The 15,033-nt window shown below is 56.4% G+C and overlaps 1 protein-coding gene and 1 long non-coding RNA gene across 4 annotated transcripts; both read right to left on the bottom strand.

Annotated features, from left to right (window-relative positions):
- Positions 1–2,673: 2,673 nt before the first annotated feature.
- Positions 2,674–10,807, bottom strand: FAM181A (family with sequence similarity 181 member A). Of its 3 annotated transcripts, XM_072839761.1 has the most exons (3): positions 10,663–10,807; positions 9,491–9,644; positions 2,674–4,055 (listed from the first exon to the last, which is right to left on the bottom strand). In XM_072839761.1, the coding sequence occupies exons 2-3, from the start codon at positions 9,533–9,535 to the stop codon at positions 3,090–3,092; spliced, it is 1,011 nt and encodes a 336-aa protein (XP_072695862.1). In that variant the 5' UTR covers positions 9,536–9,644; positions 10,663–10,807; the 3' UTR covers positions 2,674–3,089. The 3 variants fall into 3 exon arrangements, with proteins under 3 accessions (XP_072695862.1, XP_072695864.1, XP_072695863.1); XM_072839763.1 differs by lacking the exons at positions 9,491–9,644; positions 10,663–10,807 and adding an exon at positions 8,313–9,074; XM_072839762.1 differs by lacking the exons at positions 9,491–9,644; positions 10,663–10,807 and adding an exon at positions 4,799–6,125.
- A 609-nt stretch (positions 10,808–11,416) lies between these two features.
- LOC140640414 (uncharacterized) lies at positions 11,417–14,769 on the bottom strand. The gene is made up of 3 exons (XR_012037141.1): positions 14,603–14,769; positions 13,113–13,276; positions 11,417–11,736 (listed from the first exon to the last, which is right to left on the bottom strand). It is a non-coding gene; the product is annotated as an uncharacterized lncRNA (long non-coding RNA).
- Between the last annotated feature and the right edge of the window lie 264 nt (positions 14,770–15,033).

Genomic DNA, 15,033 nt, shown 5'->3' with positions numbered 1-15,033 from the left:
GTGGGGGGGAGGACGAATCCAGTCTGAGGGAGGTGCCCCCCTGGAGGAGAGGAAGTTGAGAAGGTAGGTGGGAGGGGTGGGGCAGGAAGGCTCAGTCTCTGCATTCATTAGCACCACTGAATGTAGGATGTGGGGTACCCAGGGCTGGGATGCACCAGCATCGCGCTGGGTTCTCAGAATACTGATGCTGGTCCACACTGTAGGTCACAGGCACTGGTCAAGGCCCCTCCTCCTCAAGCGTCTTTCCCACCCTTGGCCTTCTCAGGTCCAGGGCCCCCCCCCCTCCCCACAACCCAGAAGCTGAAGGGTTAATGCCTGGCCTGGAAGGGAGGGGGCGAGCTGCTCTCCAGGGTCAGTTCTGATTGGTCGGTGCTCAGGCTGTGCTGGTGGTTGCATTTGTGGACCACCACCGCTCCCCACAGGGCAGTCTTGACCCTCTGCAGAAACCCCTTCCCCCAACCCCCAAACTTTGGCCTCAGGGTAGTCTCAACAGCATCACCAAACACTCAAAATCCTGGAAGTGGTTCCATTTCACGGGCAAGAGCACAGTGCTGGAGATCTGAGGCTAGGAGATGGGTTACTTTGTCTGTTTCCCTTTGAGCCTGCCTGACTCATTTTTGGGTCAGAGTCATCTGCGGCTACTACTGCAGCTGCTTTTTTCTTTTTAACCACAGCTTTTTTTTTTTTTTTTTTAAGATTTTATTCATGAGAGACACAGAGAGTGAGGCAGAGACATAGGCAGAGGGAGAAATAGGCTCCCTGCAGGGAGCCCGATGTGGGACTCGATCCTGGAACCAGGATCACGCCCTGAGCCAAAGGCAGACGCTCAACCGCTGAGCCACCGAGGTGCCCCAAATCACAGCTTTCCTAGATGTGTTTTTCCCCAACTTGCTTCTTCCTGGGGAGTCATGCTGTCCAGCTGCTTCTTAGTAAAGATTTCCGCTTCCGGATGAAGCTTCCCTGTGTTTGAATTCATGCATCACTAGGTGTCCCCTGGGAAAGGAGCCCAGGAGGGGGTGAAGGGACCCAGGCATGGTGCACTTGGGCAGCCCTATGAGAAAACATGCCTCCCAGAGCTCGGGTCCTCCAGGGAGTACAGTTAGGTGGCCAGATAACTAGGAGAGGCGACTTTTGGTCGGTGCGGCTCTGTCAGGTGTGTAGCCCTCAGAGTGCCAGGTGCACACATCATCCCCACAACCACCTGTGAAGGTCCATTTTCGACCACATTTTTCTGATGGGAAAATTTTGGCACAGAGAGGTTTAAAGTAACTTGCCCAAGGTCACACAGCTGGTAGGTGGCAACGCCTTGCTTGGAGCTTTTAACACCCTCCTGTACAGGGTGGAGGGGCTGGGCCTCAGTGGAATGGATCTGGAGGGGCCTTTGTGATATGCAGGGGGAGAGGAGGTAGCAGACCAGAGCAGCCTGATGGGGAGGGTCCTGTGTGCTAGATAATTACTCTGAACAACACTGCCCATGCCACCTGGCTTCCATGGCTCTCAAGTCCTCCAAGACCATCAGACAGAAACTGCCAGAAATCCACTGGCTTCCCAGTGAGCAACCTGCCCTCGCATGAAGATGCTCCAATCTGCAGGAATCCTAGAGTAAAAACAGGTGGGGGGCAGGGGGAGGACCCTTAAACAATCACCAGCCATGGAACCTTGTGTTAGGAAGGATTCTGAGGCCATGTCTGGCCCCGGAAGGAGACAGCCTGCAATTAGTTGAAGGTATTTGACTTGGGTGCAGAACTGGTAGGCGCATCTGTTTGCAGTTGCTCACCTAGTCCTCCACTGTACCGACGGGGACACCAAGGCACAGAGGGAGATTAACTTTCCAACATTATGCTGCTAAGTTGGGCCCTGTAGTCCCCAGCCAGGGGAGAACCGGGCTTGGATGACACAAGCAGCTTGGCACCCCTGGCAAGTCTGTGTGCTCCCATCCATGGAGCCACATCTGCACAAAGCAGAACAAATCCCAGGCCGGTGTGGAGGCTCACACCTCTCCAACGGCTGTGCCTGTTGGGCAGCATCTGGGCAAACCCCAGGGTGACTCCCTGCCACCTGCAGCCCCTCTGTACATTGTCTCAGACAGAGGCCCTCATCACTCATTGATGGAACACCGGTGTGAGCCAGGCACTGCACCAGGCCCAAGAAGAGAGCTATCAGCAGGTTAGCCAGAAATCTGACTTAGCTAGAGATTTTTTTTCTGGTTTGTCCACAAGGGGCCAAGCTCCAATTTGTCTTGATTTTCCCTCTGCCCAGGGTTGGGCATGACTGCCTAGGCCTAGCCTCTTCTCTGAGGCCATAATCAGAGTGGAAGGCACAGAGAGGGGGACCACTCTCGTCCCGCCCCTCATGCTGCAGGTGGGACAAGGAGGCCCCAAGAGGAAGGGTCTGTACCACATCCCGTTGAGACTACAGCTCCGCCTCCCCTGGTACCAGCCTCCCTAGTCTCGAGAACACTTGGGACCTTCGGGACGTTCAGGCCTCTGCCACCCTCTGCTCTCGGACACGGGCAAGCCGAGCATCCTCCCCTGGCCCACAGTGCCCATTCTCTGAGGTCTCAGGGCCATCCCTGGCCTCCCCCACAGCCAGCTGCCTCCCTCAGCTGCCCTCTGCCTGGGCCCAGCCAGCATTTCTTAGCCTGGGGACTATCCAACTTCATGACATCCAAGATGTGGAAACTGCAAAAGAAATGTCTTTATTCTTTTAACTTTCTTAATATTTACCAAAAAACCCAGAAAGAACAGAACTGAGATAGTGGCTTACACAGTGGGTGGCAGATGAACAGATGTGTACCTCTGGCTTCTGGAGTGGCTGGCAGACCAGGGCAAAGCCCCACTGCCCAAGACCCGCACAAGGACAGTGGGACTCTGGTCTGGTCGGGTAGAGAGGCCAGCAGAGCCCAGCCCCACAGCTCCCAAGGCTGCAGAGGCTGCCCCAGCCGCGTCCTCCCCCTCCCACCCACACACAAAGGAAGGGTCCCGAGAGACCACACCACTGCTCAGCTGGCTCTGCACATGGAGCGCTCCCGGGGGGCTCCCCAACACCCCCGCGGGCCAGAGGTGGGAGCCGAGGCCCTGCCAGCCAGGCTAGAGGTAGCCGAAGACATTGAAGATGGGCGGGGGCACAGCGGGCTTGGTCGGGATGGGCTTCAGAACCACGGGTCTGTACACTTTCTGCCCTGGCCCATCCACGTGCTTGCAGAAGTGGGCCAGCTCCCCGGGGGAAGCGGGGCTTTTCCTCCACAGGCCCAGGCCGGGGACCGGGCTCTGAGGCAAGGCCCCTGGAGGACCTGCGTAGACGGGCTGTCCATGGTACTGGAAGGGGCAGCAGCTCCAGGCATTGACTCGGCCCACCAGGGAGACCCCAGACATCTTGAGTGGCTCCTTTTCAGCCGGTGCCCTTGGGGATGTGGGCACCGGGGCCGTCTCAGGATCCAAGGGCTCCAAGCCTTTGCAGTGTTTCTTACTCTCATAGGGAGGTCCCTCCCTGGGGCCCAGCCCCCCCTCCAGCCCCAGGGGGTAGCTGTGGGTGGGCCGAGGCTCTTCCCAGAAGGAAGCAGGCAGCTGTCTTTTCCTCATGGGCACCTGGCCAGGCCTGGCAGCTTCTGGGTTCTGCCTCTGTAGGGTCTGCTCCTTAGAGAGACATTCCTCCCTGTAGGGGTTCCCCAGAGCTTTCTCCTTGCAGCCCCCACCCTCACCGGTACTGGAATCGTGGCCAGAACCGAGGGGCAGCCTCCCGGGCCGGTCCTCAGCTCCCCTTTTCAGGTGAGGCTCGGCCCCTCTGCCGGGGAGGCCCCGAGGAAGCCGGGAGTACTTCTGGGAGAAGCGTTTAAGCTGCTTCTGTAGGTACTTGCGGTGATCCACTGAGCGGCGGCAGGGCGCAGACTTGTCCAGGGCTGCCTTGATGTCGCTGGACGCCAGGTTCACAAAGTTCAGCAGCATCTTCACGTCACTGTCGGATGCCATCACCAGGGGACCACTGCATGGGGCTTTCCATGAAGAGGGCGGGCTCTGCTGGTGGCTGGCAGCTCCGGGGAAGGGCACAGAGCTGACCTGGGGGCGGGGACACGCAGGTCGTTGGCGGTCCCTGCGAGCACCCGCACCCAGCCCTCCCCACGGGCTGCGGGGCTGCAAACAGTGGCTCCGGCCCCGGGAGCCCTTGACCCCGAAACGGAGTCCTGGGTGGCAGGCCACCGGTTCAGGCCGCTGAGGGTTTCCTCAGCATCTGCGAGGGCACAGGCAAGCAGCAGTCGGCCTGAGTCCGTTGCCCTTTACTTGCAGCCCATGCTCAGAGAGGCTGGGCGACTTGCCCAAAGCGGCCCAGCTACAAGTGGCATTGCTGGGGCCCGAGCGCAAGGCTCCGCGGGCCCAGCCCACCGTGGCTCCCACACACCACGCTGCCAACGTGCACCACTTGCCAGCAAGGTTTTTATTTTCTGAGCCGGGGCGACCACTCCACTTTCAAGCAAGGCCAAGCCCCCTCTCTCCCTGGCGGTGCCCTCCTCCTCCCACCCCCGCCCCCAGCCCTGCTATCACCCCCCCCCCCCCCCCGCCAGTCCCCACGCTCCACCCCCAGCGCTCACGCAGGACAGGCAGGACCCCTGTCTGGCACTCAAGCCTCGGCCTGCCTGGCGGGCTGATCTCAGACTGCGGGCAACGGGACTCCCCCGTAGAAGCATCTGCAGCGATTTCATGCCTCCTGGGCCACCACCCGAGGCACCTCGCCCCTCCCCCAGGCCCCAGCCCGCCCCACGCCCCCACCCAGCTGGCTGGAGCCGCCCGACCTCCACACTGACCGGGGGTGCAGGCCGGCCCCGGGCCCCGCCGCCGACGTGGCCTGGCAGGTTCCCCGCCGCAGACCTGGGCCAGGCCCGGCGTGGCCGGCGAGCTCCGTGCGTCCGGCTGGAAGCGGTCGTGCAGCCCTCGAGTGGGCTGGATGGAGGACGAGTCCCCGGAGCTGGGGGGCCCCTCAGGCCAATCAGGAGCGCCTCTCCAGATACAAAGCATCCCAATCAGGCGGCAGCGCCCCGTTCCCACATTCTTTGCCGTCACAAATTGTCACCATGGGGACCGTCACAAAAAAGACAGCTCCCAAATGCAATCATTTCCCGGTAAATTTCTACCCTTCAGCCCCTCCTCCCCTTGACCTCGGTTCCCTGGTTTCTTGAGGGGGCAGTGTGTGTGTGTGTGTGTGTGTGTGTGTGTGCGTGTGCGCGCGCGCGCGTGTGTGTATGTGTGTGTGTGTATGTGTGTGTGTGTGTGTTTAAAAAGTCCAGGAGTGAGGAGGGGCTGAGCCCAGAAGAGTGGGGTTTGCATACCTCCCCCAAAGACTCCAGGCCTACAGCTGCCATGCTCCAGTGCAGACAGACAATCGGACGGGGTAAGCCGGGGCGGGCTGCCTTCCCCTCTGTCCTTGAGTGTTGAATGTCTCTCCCTCTCTCTCCCCCTCTCTGTCCCGGTCTCAGTCTGTCCCTCTCTCCCTGTCCCCGGCCCCCACCCGAGGCACCGGGCACTGGCCAGCCTGGGAGGGCAGGCAGCAAGCACGCTGGTGTCCGGGCAAGGTAGCCGGGGAGGGACTCTAACGAGGTGCTGGGATATCCATGGGAAGGGAGCCGGAGCTCTCAGGAATCTTGTCTTTATGTTTGCTTCCTCAATTGAGCTGCACAAAGCCTGAATTGCCCATTCAGCGCGGCCGGACAAAAGGCTGGCGTTGCACGGTCCCCTTGCATTTGTAGTCAAACAGTTAGGGACTTAAATCGAGTCGTCATGATGGAGAAAGAGGTGGACAAAGCCCATAGAATTGCCATCAGCAAACATTTTCCTGTGTCATATTAGCCAGTCTCCATGGCTCCCCCTGGCCTGGGGACAATGGCACAAGTTTGCACACTTGGCTACTGTCACCGTGCCAACGCCGGCGGGGCCGCAAGCGGGCCGCTCTGAGTGAGCAAGGGAGCCCCGAGCCGGCCGCTGGCCCTGCCCACTGACTGGCCGGAGGGAAGGTGAGGCCGCCGGCGGAGGGCGGAGGGGGGCTGCCTGGGGAATGCTGATGGGCGCGGCCTCCGTGCCAGCCGCTGGTGGCCCGCACGTCCTGCCTTCCTCCTGATGCTCGGCCTCCTCTTCCCTGTCCTTCCCTTCCTCGGCCATTCCCTTCCCTCCCACCCTCCTCTGCCACCGTCTTCTCCTGTCCGCCGGTCAGCTGAACAGTTGGTGGCCTGTACCCCAACCACACCTCCATGCCACCATCTAAAATCCCAAGGACTCCCCTCTGAGGTCATGGGAGCAGGAGCTGGGCAGGCCCAGGGGACTCACCCAGGAGGATGGTCCCAGCTCCTCCTGCTGGCTAATAGGCAGCTGCTGCCAGCACACAGTGGCCTGGTCTCAAGCCACCTCCCTCTGTGGCCTGAGGGTCCCTACAGCAGAACGAAGGCTTTGGAGGAGAGGGCCCTGCACCCATGAGCTGTAACTCAGTCTAAGCATTTAGGATCCACTGTGGTATTCCTCGTTGGGGGTGCTGGGGAAGCACAGGCTGACACGGAGGTGTCCTTGGGCTGGAGCATCCCGGACCATCGGCCATCACAGGCCCCTGGACAGCGACTCCTCTCTGCAGCAGTGTGACAGCTAAATTGCTGTGGCTTTCAGCCCCTGAGGTTTGGGGGTTATCTCCGCAGCAGAACCTAGCCCAGCCTGACTGGTAGGGGCAGGAAACATCCTTTTTGCTCCAAACCAGCCCTTACACAGGGCTGCGCAAGGTCACCAGGTTGGGCTCCCTGCTGCCCGCTGCTTGGGGGCCAGGGTGCACAGCTCGGCCAGTGTTCCGATTCCTCCATAACCCAGCGCTGGCCCACTTAACCACGTTCTGTGTCATCCTCTGCCGGGGCACTGGCCCCATCCCAGCCCGTTCCCACCGCGGCCTCCTGCATTCTCTGTGTCAGCTCGTGTGCTGCAGCCTACCTGGCCTTTCCTGCTGGTGACGTCATCCCCTCGCTGCTCACACAATAGCCAACCCCCAAGGTCGGGGAGCTCTGTGGGGTCCAAGTCCATAGCTTAAAAAAAATCATTCCATAGCTCTCAGTATGGGCTGTTCTACCCATGTGTTCTTCCCACTTGCTGAGGAAGGAGGGAGGGACGGAGGGAGAGAGGAGGGAAGGATGGAAGGGACGAAGAGTTGGAAGGAAGTGGATACTTGGGGGGCATCTCATAAGTGCCAAGAGCTGCAATCAATGGTTACACGTGGGCGATCCCGCCTGACTCCATGACAGCTCAATGCGTCATTTACCGTTGCCATTTACTCAGCAGGAATGGGAGGCGGAGCTGCTTTCCCAAGGCCTCGCAGCCAGCAAGTGGCAGAACTGAACTTGAAGCTGCGTGCACAGCCCGTGTCAGTCCCACCGCGCACTGCTTCCCTGAGCGCCTACCCGGGACCAGGCACTGATTAAGTCCTGGGCTGTTGGGTTTGACGGCATCGAAAACCAGATTTTATATGAAAGTCCTGGGTTCGTCTCTTCTGTCCTCTGTCAGACTGTGACTCTTGACACCTGCTTTAGGAGTACAGAAGCTGCAGCTCTTTGACATCAGTCGAGGGGAAAGAAGGCAGCCGTGAAGAACTGCGGCCTGAGGTCCAGATCCGTGGCCCTACCGTGACCTGGCCACACCTGGGCCTCCGGAGGCCTGCGACCCAGGCTGGGGAAGCTCCTCTGGGTTTCTCTGGTAGGTCATACGGACAGATGGAAGACATCCATAATACTGACTCTGCCTTGTTCTAGGGAGACTTCCTTTCACAGCACTTCTCTCATGTGGCCCTGCATCTGGACGGGGTGGGACTCTTTTCCCTGTGTACATTTGGTAACACGCCCAAAGACAAGCCACCCAGCTCAGCACTACTTAGCCAGCACTGTCCTCTTGGCATTCTTCAAGGCCCAGCTCAAACATCCCCTCCTCCAAGAAGCCTTCCACCAACTTCCAGCATTGCCAAAGACACCCTCTCCCATCCCTGTGTATATAGATTCAAAATGAAGTCGATCCTCCTTGGCTTAACACAGAAAGCCTCTGGTAATCTGACCCCCAAATGGGCCCTGCACAGAATAGTTTCTCACTAAATGTTTCATGAATTAAATATTTTGCCCATTCCACTGAATAGAATTTATCCTGCCGACTGGAAACAACTGCTTCCTGCATTTGTTTATTTGTTTGTTTACCATTTGCCCCACCCACCTCCACCCGGGTGAGCTCCATGAGAACAGGGCACAACCGCTCTCATTCATCGCTGTATCTCCATGGACTAGAATGGCCTTGGCACAGAGCAGGACTTACTCAAGGACCCTTGTGATCGCTGTGGCTGCACTTGACAACAAATCCTCTGTGCTCCTTTGGGACTCTAAGGCATCTCCCTGCCCCAGAGAGGGACACCCAAGTATCTGTTAAAGGCAAGTGAGTGGTGCTGGCTTGCCCTTGAGAGTCCTTCCTGGTCCTCTGCTGTCATGAGTGCCTGTCTCAAACCACTGAGAGGAACACCCTAACTTTCCTGGGTTTCCCACACAAACTACCAGGGGCCACCCATCCGGAATCTCTGGTTGTCATCTGATGTAACCCACTTCTAGAATTTAGCCAACACAGCTGCTGATTGTGCCCAAAAGTGAGAGGGGACAGTCGACAATGACATGCACCGACCCAGCCAGAAGGGACGCGGTATGTCATCTGGGGCAGTGGGCTTTCAAACTGCGTTTACGCAGAGAAGCCCGTTAAACAGCCTCGTATGGGTGCCCAATACATAAAACAGTGACAGCGACAGGCTAGGAGGTCGGATCTATTTTACGCAGGCAAATGCATGCTTCCCGCTGATTTTGCAGACAGCAGATTCAGATGAGGAAGATGCTGAAGATGACCTACAACTTTGAAATCAGGGGCTGCGGATTACGGTCTGCCACCAGCCATTTTTTTGCTTTGGTTCCAGAACCTATAGAAATCTCAAGTTAGGGATCCCTGGGTGGCTCAGCAGTTTAGCGCCACCTTTGGCCCAGGGCATGATCCTGGAGACCCGGGATCGAATCCCACGTCGGGTTCCCTGCATGGAGCCTGCTTCTCCCTCTGCCTGTGTCTCTGCCTCTCTCTCTCTCTCTCTGTCTCTCATGAATAAATAAAATCAGAAAGAAAGAAAGAAAGAAAGAAAGAAAGAAAGAAAGAAAGAAAGAAAGAAAGAAAGAAAGAAAGAAAGAAAGAAATCTCGACTTGAAAGACATAAACAGCTAAAATGATCACTTTTTAAATCTACCATACAAGCTCAGATCATCATCCAGTCAAAACCATCCACCCAAGAAGCTTCATTATCTAGTCCCCTGAGGTGTTAACCAGTAACTGCCCAGCTTACCACACCAGTCGCCAGCCTAGTGTGTTGGCTTGCGAGCTCTGACTCATTTGAGTGTGTTTATTAGTGCGGTTTTTAGAACGCAACATTTGCAATCACCAAAAATAACTTTGAAAGGAAACTTTACCTTTCCACACCTCTGTAGAGAGTTCTGTTCCAAAAGATGGGCCATCTTCTCACTTTAGACGTGAAGTAAACGAGGCCCAGACTGGGGAGCCGATTCACCCAAGAGCCAGGTGGAAGCAGGACTACGATGGCAGCTCTGTCCTGCAGCTGGCCACCTGGTCACAATAGCAGAGAGCTCAGAGCTCAGCCCTGGCCTGCACTCACCACTCGATCAACGTATGTAATATGTACTAAGCCACTTGTTCAATGGATGAGAAAATTGGCCCAAGGTCCTCCGGTCAGTAAATGGCAGTGCCAGGAATGGGATGTGGGCAGCCAGGCCCAGACGCTTGGTGGTGACCATCGTATGATACCGCTCCCTAAAGACCCTTTTAACCAACGGGCTGGCCCTAACTCCCTCCTGGGGGCATTGGTAACCCAGAGACCCAGATGTGCCCCTCCCGGCCCTGGAGAGTTAAGTCTGACCACCTCAACGCAGGAAACACACGAATGCCACCGCAGAGGCACAGAGGCTGGGCCAGCACTTTGTGGACGCATGACATCACAAGATGACTTATGTAACCCCCTTACGTAATGAGAGTGTTTCTATCAAAGACCTGCCGAGGCAAGCTGTCAGCTGTAATCAGGACAGACAGGCTTTCCACTCTCTTGGAATGGGAGGCGTTGGGGTGAAATAAATTCCTTTGGCTGCCAGGCCGGGGGCTTCCTCTGCCCTGGTGACCTCCCCTCACAACCAAGGCTGAGCACCGGCATGGCTGGAGACCTCATGATGCCCCGAGGAAGTCACAGCTCAGCTGGCCTGTCCCTGCACCACTACCCGCACCCCCGCCACAGCCCAGCTGCAGTGACAGAGACAAGCATCAGTGTGACCATCTTTAAGGCGGAGCTAATCGTAGCTCGCCGGCGGGGTGGACAATGAGGATTAAGAGAAATCATCTGTGACAAAGACTAGCACAATGCCTGGCTTGGAGTCAGTGACCTTGCCCCAGCTCTTCCCCTCTGCGCTGTGTCCACAGCTGCCCAGGGCGCCCCAGCCTGGGCACGTCTCACCCATAAAGAGGGGCTGATGTGGCCAGAATGACACAGCAGTCGTGCCTTCGTGCCCCTCTCGGGCCACCCCCATGAACCACCGCCTCCCCCGTGGTCCCGGCTACCAGGCCGCAGGTCCATCACCTGGACTCTCTCTTCAGGAGCCTTTCTGGTCTATCTCTTCACCTCACCCAGGGCTCAGCCAGGAATGAAAAGTCCGTTTAATCTCAACTGCCAACTCAGGTTTGATTGGTGATGGCTGGCAGGTGCCCTGTGGAAAGATTCCGAGGCTCCAGGGACTCAGCAGTTAGAATGGCCTGATCAGCTAGTCATGTCTTCCGTGGGCGTGGATGGAGATGGGCTGGCTGGTGCCAGGGGTCCCTGTGTCCAGCTCCCCGCTCACAGGCTGCAAAGCCAGGGGTGCAAAGCTTGGCCTTCTGATAACCCCTGGGATTTCAATCAAGGGAACAGAGTCCTAGAGAATGAAAAGTGACTCCTCCAAGTCCTCAAGTGCTCCTCCCACTTCCCAGACCAGAGCTCACTGATTCAGTTCAGCAAACCAAGACCAGAGAATGGAGAATTTTGGAGAATGGAGGCAGTGAGAAGTTTAGGATGCTGGAGAGGAGAGGGCACCACAGGGAAGGGCCAGATGAAGTCAGGAAGAAGGGCTGAATCCTCCGTGTATTTTTGCAGGCAGGAGGCACATAATAAATGCTTGTCGAACAAACCAGCACATGGAGCAAAATGACCGATTGGTTTCTAAGCTATCTTGGGGGCTCCGGTTGCCAATCACACAGAGAAGGCAGGGCTTCTGATTTGTCCCCTCTGGCCTCACAGCCCGGCCTCCACCCACTCCCTGGATCACCTGTCCCAGTTTGGTAAGATACAGGGAGCAACCTTTTGTCATCTAATTTTTATTTCCTGATCTCCGATCGCAATTCTCTCTGTAGCCCAAATCCAGTCCAAAACACACATTTAAAAAATTATCTGAATAAAGTCTTGCCAAGAGAGGGACATTTGCACAATCAGCGATTCCCGGGCTCCCCCACATGGTGCTGGTCAGGTCAGAAGAGTCACTACAGTGAACTCAGGAGCCCCCTCACCTCCAGCTGAGCAGAGAGGCTCAACTCCACAGGTCAACATCGTCGAACATCACCCCCTTGGATGGCCTTCCAGTGCTTGGCACGTGGTACGTACTCCCTGGAGCACATTCGTCACCTGGAAGCAGAGGTAATGCGTACATCTTAAGAGTCAGGCAGCCATGGGACCCCTGGGTGGCTCAGCAGTTGAGCATCTACCTTCGTTCGGCCCAGGGTATGATCCAGGGATCCTGGGATCGAGTCCCATGTCTGGCTCCCTGCAGGGAGCCTGCTTCTCCCTCTGCCTGCGTCTCTGCCTCTCTCTCTCTCTCTCTCTCTCTGTGTCTCTCATGAATAAATAAATAAAATCTTTAAAAAAACAAAAACAACAAAAAAAGAGGCAACTATATTCCTGTCCTGCCTCTGCTAATCTGGACAAATAATTTCCCTTCTGGACCTCACTTTTCTCATCTGTAAGATGGGGGCAATTCTATTTACCCTGCCGGCTTGCTGGGACCATGGAGAAAGACTTGGGTCGGACCAGGCTATAAGATCTGCCAAGGGGTGGTGGAGGGAGAGAGAGAACTCCAAATAGTGCCCAAGGGCTTGATCACATCTAGTTTCAAGTTCAAAGGAGTCTGTGAGGGGCTGGCAGTGACAGTTCAGTCAGACTCTGAATGAGGACCAGCACTTCTGGATGATAAGGGTGATGGAAACAGGGCCCCAGCTCCACAGGCTAAAGGATGAGTGGGGTGGCTTTGGCTCTGTTGGGATGGAGTGGAGGGGATTCTAGTGGGGGAGAGGGCAGGTAGAGGAGAGAGGTAAGAAGTGTCAGATGTGGGCTTTCGGGCAAGTTCCAGCGAATCCTGTCCTCCTGTCCAGAGCAGGAAGCAAGGCACCAGTTGTGAGTTCAGCATGTGTCCAGGGAAGCCTGGGGCTGGGTCTTGAGCCACAGCTCCGGGATCGGGTGCCCCTTCTCTCCTTTTCTGCGCCCACTGCCCAGGAAACCCCGTGGATCTCATGAGCCTTCAGGACCAGTTCTGAACTGATTATTCCTGTTTCAGGCTCCTGCCTGGATCTCTCTCTCCCCGAAACTCCAGGGTCCTTTCCAGCAGCTCCTTAGCCCTCTCCCCAGAGATCTTCAAGGTCCTCTCCCCAAACTGAGCTCCGGATTTTCTCCCTAGGTCTGTTCCTCCCACAGCTTTTCCATCTCAATAATGGCAGCTCTATCTTTTCAGGTGCTCAGGCCAGACCTCGGAGTCATCCCTGACCCCCTCTCGTGCTCACCCATCGGCGCACCCTCTGGGCTCTGCTTGCCAACTACCTCGAGAATCCGACCTCTTCTCCCCAGCTCCTCGGCTCTACCCTGGGCCCGTCATGCACCATCTCTCACCTCACCTGGATGGTTGCCGAGCCTCCTAACTGGGCTCTTTGTTCCCCTCCACACACATAGAAAAGTTTGCCAATCTTTGCCCTGGATATAATGTTAATTTAAATATTAATGAACAAGGGCACCTGGGTCGCTCAGTCGGTTAAGCATCTGACTCTTGGTTTCAGCTCAGGTCATGGTCATGGGATCGAGCCCCAGGTCAGGCTCCACGCTCAGTGCAGAGTCGGCTTGAGATTCTCTCTCCCTCTCCGTGTGCCCCTCACCCAGCTTATGTGTTCTGGCTCTCTCTCTAAAATAAACAAGCAAAAAGATAAAATAAAATAAAATAAAATAAAATAAAATAAAATAAAATAAAATATAAAATAAAATAAACAAGCAAAATCTTTAAGAATTAATAAATAAATATTAATGAACAGTTCCCAGGACGACACAAGTGAACATTGGAGAGTCACTCTTTCCCCCTCTCCCTTCAATTCTGTTAAATTATCATCTCACTTGGAGGGAATGTCCAAAGTCTGGTCCAAAAGAAAAAGTATAAAACTTCAATTGTGGGACAGGCTTCTAACTCCCATGGGGAATACCCTGGGGCAAGGCAGACAGGCACCTGCCACAGCATCGTCCTACCCTCCTCATTCCCACCAGGCCCTACCCTTGCCAGCCCTGAGGAGCTCCTGCCCAACGCCCCCATCAGGAGACTGGGAGATGCTCTCTGAGACTGGTAAGCACTGGCCAGCACTTTTTATGTTGCAAAGAGACACACGGGGGCTCAAGCTCACTGTCCAAATCCTCCAACCGTATTATGGGGCTCCTCTGAGTGACCCCATTTCACAGAGGAAACGGAGGCACACAATGATGTGCTCAAGGTTCACTCAGCTAGGAACAGGCCTGAGATCTGAATCCAGGCCCGTCTGAGTTGGGAGGCTCCTTATTTCTTCTCATTGCTTCTTCCCTAGAACTAGCCCTATAGAGATGTGTCAGCCCAAGAAACAAGTGAGAGCAACATTTATGAACTTCTCAGATATGCCCAAATCACCCCACAAGGGCCCCATCGCCTCAACCTGACCCCTGAGAGGCAGGTGTGCCAGGTAAACTGAGGCAGCATGAGGCCCTGGATAAATGCTGAGCTCTGGGGTCAGCCTCCTGCTCCTGCTTAGGCAGCTGGCCAGGAGAACATTGTTTTGATGGCTAATTGAGAGGTGACCTATTCCCCTTGAAAGGCTACATTTTATAGATGGGGTCACTCTTGGCCATATGCCTGTCAGCTGACTCCTTCCTTCCTGTCTAGGCCGCCTGCAAGGATCTCATGGCTCCTGGGAGTGTTTTCTCTCCAGCAGCAACCCCCCCACCGCCCCCGAGCCACCGCAGAGGTGGTGGGGATCTTAGAGACCCTGAAAAACAATAGGAAGTCAGAGGAGGGGACACACTTTGGAGTCACTGACCTGGCTTCAGGTTCCAGAGCTGACACGTACCCGCTGAGTGACCAAGGACAGGTCACTTGATCTCTCTGAGCTTCAGCATCCTCCAGTGTCGGGCAGCACCCAGCTGCCCAATCCTTAGAGGAGGCCAACGCGACAAGCGGGAGTGCTTCCCACCCCCACCTGCCCACCCCACTCACCTGTGGTCTGCATTTCCACTTGCGAGAGCCATTCATTTCACAGGTCCCCTTATTATCAGATGAAGAAACTGAGGTGAGATTGCCCAGGCTACCTGGGGAGTTAGTGGTCTGTCGGGACAAAGTCCTGACTGGGGCCAGAGCTCCCACCGGGTCTTGCCAGCCCTTGGCTCGCTCAGAGAAAAAGGCAGAATTGTCCTTGGCCTCAAACGGCCACAAGAGGGCGCGCGGGGAATTCCTCAGGGTCCCCCGTGTTTCCCAGGGAAGGAGCCTTTCAATCTATCTCAACCTTCCTGGCCTCCCAGGCCTGCAGCCCGAGCTCCTGCCGGTCAGGAACCCTGACCACGGCCCCCGGGTGGCTCAGCGGTTGGGCGTCTGCCTTGGGCTCAGGGCCTGACCCCAGGGTCCTGGGATCGAGTCCCGCATGGGGCTCC

The sequence above is a fragment of the Canis lupus genome, chromosome 9 (assembly GCF_048164855.1).
Source record: "Canis lupus baileyi chromosome 9, mCanLup2.hap1, whole genome shotgun sequence".
Lineage (NCBI taxonomy): Eukaryota > Metazoa > Chordata > Mammalia > Carnivora > Canidae > Canis > Canis lupus.
This window is presented reverse-complemented; position numbering and strand designations above follow the sequence as displayed.